Source organism: Apium graveolens, chromosome 5 (assembly GCF_009905375.1).
Source record: "Apium graveolens cultivar Ventura chromosome 5, ASM990537v1, whole genome shotgun sequence".
NCBI lineage: Eukaryota > Viridiplantae > Streptophyta > Magnoliopsida > Apiales > Apiaceae > Apium > Apium graveolens.
Window position 1 is genome coordinate 213,762,233 of NC_133651.1, and position 5,247 is coordinate 213,767,479.

The following is a 5,247-nucleotide window of genomic DNA, read 5'->3' on the forward strand; positions in this document are numbered from 1 at the left end:
AGAAGAATTATGAAGAAGTTTGGAGTTGAATAAATCTGTTTTAAGAAAAATACTCTAAGTCAAGATCTCTACAAGTCACAGATTTAATGTTATAGAGAAGTCATTCGAGAACTCCGGAATGGCTTATAGAGAACTCAGAAAGCTTATAGAGAACTCAGAGATATCGACAAGCCAAATTGTAGACATGAAGATTGGAGATATCGACAAGTCAGTTTTTCACTAGAGAACTCAGAGTTATTGACAAGTCAACATTCATTAGAGAAATCTGAGTTATCGATAAGTCAAGTTCCACTAGAGAACTTAGAGATATCGATAAGTCAAAATTCACTAGAGAACTGAGAGTTATCGATAAGTCTAAGTGAAGGTGTGAAGACTAGAGATCTCGACAAGCCTAAATTCTCGTATAGAGAACTGAAGACTTCTACAAGCTAAATTAAATATAGAGTACTAGAGATCTCGATAAGCCAATATACTTATCGAGATGTCAAGTTCTCTATAGACCTAAACTGGAGATCTCGAGGTAAAATCTCAAAGTACAAAATTGCTGATCAGTTCAATATCCAAAATAATAATATATCAAAATAATAACAAAATAATAATCGTAATAATAATCATAACAGCAATAGAAATTATTTTATTATGATTATTATGTTTATTATTATATTGTTAGAATTATTATTAATTTTTTTATTATATTATTATCTTTATTATATATTATATTAAGATTAATATTAAACATAAGACAATATGTTCATAAGACTAAAATCAATATATCTTAATATTGGTACGGTTGGATCATACAAAAAAATATTTTTATGCGAGATGAATTTGATCGGTTTAGATAACGGTGTATTTAATACATTTTTCGATTATTTTCATGCGAGATAAATTTGAAAAATTATGACAAAAATTTGATATGACTACAATCAATATATTTTAACATCCGTACGGTTGAATCGTCAAAAAAATAATTTTAAAAATTATATCGTGAAGAAACCTCAATGAAAATAGTTCATGTAAAGAATACTTATGAAAACATGTAAAACTGTAGTTACTATTTAATACATTAGTCTTGTGGATATATAATTTGAAAATAAAAATTGTATACATTAGAGGAATACTAACAATTCAATATTATATATTTTTTTTAATTTTTGAAATTATTTTCTATTTTATAAAGTGCAAAAAGGATATAAACAAAAAAAAAGGAACACCGTAATGAGACAATGCGGGGGTAGTATAACCCCGCAATGAGACAATGCGGTGACAACATTGATTTAAATGTTTGTTGGCTGTACACGCGGCCTACTGCCGCAATGTTTCATTGCGGGCCCGCAATGTTTCATTGCGGGGCTGTGGGCCACCTCCACAATGAAACATTGCGGGGTTTGCATTTATTACCATCTCAACAGACACCAATTAACTACATTTTTTTCACCTTCATCTTCCAGTTTTGCACCAGCCATTCTGCACTTATTTGAAATCTCCAAAATCAAGGTTAGTGTTCTAAATTCATGGCTTCTTATTTATTTGACTACTCTAGTTCATCTAGTGATCATAATGAGTTTAATTATGCTACTCCCCCTGGAAAACCGAGTGTTTTTCATAAAATTTTTAATGATGATGAAATCATAGATGTTGATGATATTGATGATAAAAGTAATTATCCGGGAAAGGAAAAAGAGAGGGTTGTAGTAGAAAGCGATGATGATGTTAGTTTTGATGGGGAGAATGATGTTCATGGTGATTTCGATGATAATAATGATAATTTTGGTGGTAATGATAATATTAATGATGAAGATTTTATTGGAAATATTAATGATGTTGTGCCTTGTGTTGGTATGGTATTTGATTCATTGAATGAAGCAGAAATTTTTTATCGAGCTTATGGTCGAAGTGTATGATTCGAGATTATAATTCGAAATACTCATAGGCATTCAAGAAGTGATTTTATATCTTCGCATTTTTATATTTGTCGAAAGGGTGGACGATTGAGCTCAAAACCATTGGAAGTCGAAGGGAGAGGTAAGGGGAAACGAACTCGAGATGTGATTCCTCGAACTAGTTGTCGTGCTCGTATGTGCGTTGCTCATAACGTAAAGACAAACAAATGGGAAGTAACCATGGTTAATCTAAAACATAATCATGCTATGGTTACATCGGATAAGGTGTAATTCATGCAAAGATCACGTAACATAGATCCTTTTACCCGATCTTTGATTGAGTTATTTAATAAATCGGGAATCGAGACTTCGAAAGTGATGAATTTTCTTAGTGAGACTTGTGGTGGTGTTGAAAATCTTGGTTTTTCCGGTCAGGACGTATGGAATGTAATACGTGACATTAGACGCCGGGTGTTTGATTCCGGTGATGCAGAATGTGGATTGGGCTTGCTACGAGACTTGCAAAAACAAAGTGATGGGAATTTTTTCTATCGAGTGGATGTGGATGAGGAGAATCGTGTTAGGGGTTTGGTGTGGGTTGATCCTCGTTCGGTTAACGCTTACAAGAATTTTGGAGATGTGGTAACTTTCAAATCAACATATCACACTAATAGGTATGACATGCCCTTCATTCCTATTACGGGAGTTAACCACCACTTCCAAAATATTTTGTTTGGATTTGCACTTGTAAGGGATGAGAAGGAGTCTTCTTATATATGGGTTTTGAAGAATCGGTTGGAAGCCGTTGCCAACAAGCCACCTACTACAATAATTAATGATCAAGATATCACTTTAAGTAATGCCATTGTCGAGGTCATGCCTACCACGAATCTTACATATTGTACGTGGCATATTAGTAGTAAGTTTCCCGAGAAGCTCTCTTCTTTGTATAGTCAATATTCGGAGTTCAAAGCGGAATTTAATGCATGTATCTATAAGTCGTTGTCACCAACGGAGTTCGAAGGTAGGTGGGGGGACTTGAAAGAGAAGTATGATCTCGAAAACCATACTTGGCTAAATGATATGTGTGTAATTAGAAGACAATGGATTTTTGCATACACAAAATAACATTTTGCCGCCGGTATGACTACCACCTCAAGGAGCGAGTCAATGAATTCATTTTTTGATGAGTATGTGAAACCATCAACCGGTTTGAAAGAATTCATTAAAAATTCACAAAAAGCCTTGGACACACAATATTTACGGGAGGCTCAATCCGATTTCGACACCGAGTACAAGCAAAGGATGCTAATCTATAATTCTTCATTGGAGATACATGCGGCTATGATTTACACAAAAGAGATGTTTAAGCGTTTTCAAAAAGAACTTCAAAAAAGCCAATCTTTTGTTGTGAAGAGCGTGAAAGATGGTGGAGATTATCTTTCTAAGTTGTACTTGGTAGAAAAGTCCACCATTCCGGGGAATTGTAGAAGAAGTCTTCATTTAATGGTTTCGATCGACGGGAGTTATTCTTGTACATGTAAGAAATTAGAACATTCCGGGATGATTTGTAGACACATCATTCGTTACCTTAACAAGAAACAAAAGACGATGTTACCGGAAGATCTCATCACATCAAGGTGGACAATGAATGAAAACTAAGTCGCGGGACCTCTACCTTGTACCTCTCGGAGGTTTGGTAATGTTGTTGAATCACAAACGACAAGGTATAGTGGATTGTGTAAAGCTTTTCAAGGTTTGGCCGTTGATGGTAGTTGTTCCGTTCCACGGTACAACTACTTAATGAGCATGATCGAGAGGGAGAAGGAGTACGTGAATAAGTCTTTTCTGGGAGAAGAAAGAAACCAAAGAACGAACGAGGCCTTTCATTATGATGAAAAAGATCCGATATTAGATCCCCCAAGATCACAAACAAAAGGACGGAAAAAAAGCGGATAGATACAAAAGTGGCGTCGAGACATCAAGTTCAAAGAAAACACCTCGAAAGTGCTGTGGAGAGATAGGAGCTAAGCATGATAGGAGATATTTTCCACACTTGTGATACAAGAAATGTAAGGGATTGATTAAAAATTATTATGATGTAATGTTGGAAATTTAATGAATGTAAATGTTCATTTTTATATGTTGTTTATCCGATACCTACTAGAAATTACTAATAATCGTAATGAAAGAATGTGTTCCCAAAAAAAAATTGAAGATTTTTTTTAAGGTTGGACAGAAACTTTTCTGTAGAACAGAAAAGTTTAACATGAAATTTAGAAAATTCAAAACTCGGGTGACCAAACTGTAAAAAAATAAAAAAGCTGGAAAGACCTCGCAATGAGTCAATGCGGCCGCCGCAATGAAACATTGCGGGGCTGTCCCACACCGCATTGTCTCATAGCGGCCGCCGCAATGAAACATTGCGGGGCTATCCTGTTTGGCCTGACTCTGTTTTACCGAAAAGTTTCTGTCCAAATTTCTAGTAATCAATTTACAATAATTTTCAATCATCCTTTACATTGATTAATCAAAACTTTTGACAGTTTTTCTAAAAAAAATGAGCATGACCTTTTCATTTTACTGTCAACCAAAACCTATTAAATGAAAAAAAGACAAGTATCGTGGAAAAAATTGGGCATGACCTATTTGTTTAACTATCAACCAAAACCTATAAAAATACAAAACATAACACAGAACCAAAATAAAAGCCAACAAAAAAATGGCACACATGCCAACCAAATACAAGACAACAAAAACAAAATAAGAATACTACAAACCACCAAAATAAATACAATCAACTCAAGATAAAATACAACCAAATAAAACTAAGTTCTACAAACAACTAACGTCCAAACTCCCTTTCACTAAGGCCCCATTCAGAAATATATCTTGCTTCCCCGTTTTTCAGCTCATGCGCGATGCGGTATCGAAAGCTAAGAACATCATTAATAGGGTGCCACACTGCCGATGGCAACAGTATCCCGTTAAGCATGGCGTCCATGTACTTGCATACATATACACCGCAATCTGAGCCACCTTCTTGCTTAGGGTATTTCTGTCTTTTCCCCTTTTTAAATGTAAATAGTTTTGAAATATTATTATTTGTATTAATATTTAATAGTTAGTTTTTAAATATTGAAAAATATTAAATTTTTAAATAATAAATAATTTAATAATGTAAATTTAATATTAATATGAGCATTTAATTGTTAGTTTTAATATTTTCAACAATTTTAAATAATTTTAATATTTTAAATATTAAATATAAAAAGATTATTTAATAAATTATTCAAATATTTAATATTATACTTTAATATATAATTTTTAATCCGAAATATTATGAATAATATTTTTAATAATA

The 5,247-nt window shown here is 33.3% G+C and overlaps 1 protein-coding gene across 1 annotated transcript; it reads left to right on the forward strand.

Annotated features, from left to right (window-relative positions):
• Positions 1-2,261: 2,261 nt before the first annotated feature.
• LOC141660667 (protein FAR1-RELATED SEQUENCE 5-like) lies at positions 2,262-3,011 on the forward strand. Its single transcript, XM_074467653.1, has one exon. It carries the CDS (start codon positions 2,262-2,264, stop codon positions 3,009-3,011), a length of 750 nt encoding a protein of 249 aa, XP_074323754.1.
• Positions 3,012-5,247: the final 2,236 nt, after the last annotated feature.

Coding starts and splice junctions, on each gene's coding strand:
- LOC141660667 (XM_074467653.1), top strand. CDS start 2,262: ATGAATTTTCTTAGTGAGACTTGTGGTGGTGTTGAAAATCTTGGTTTT.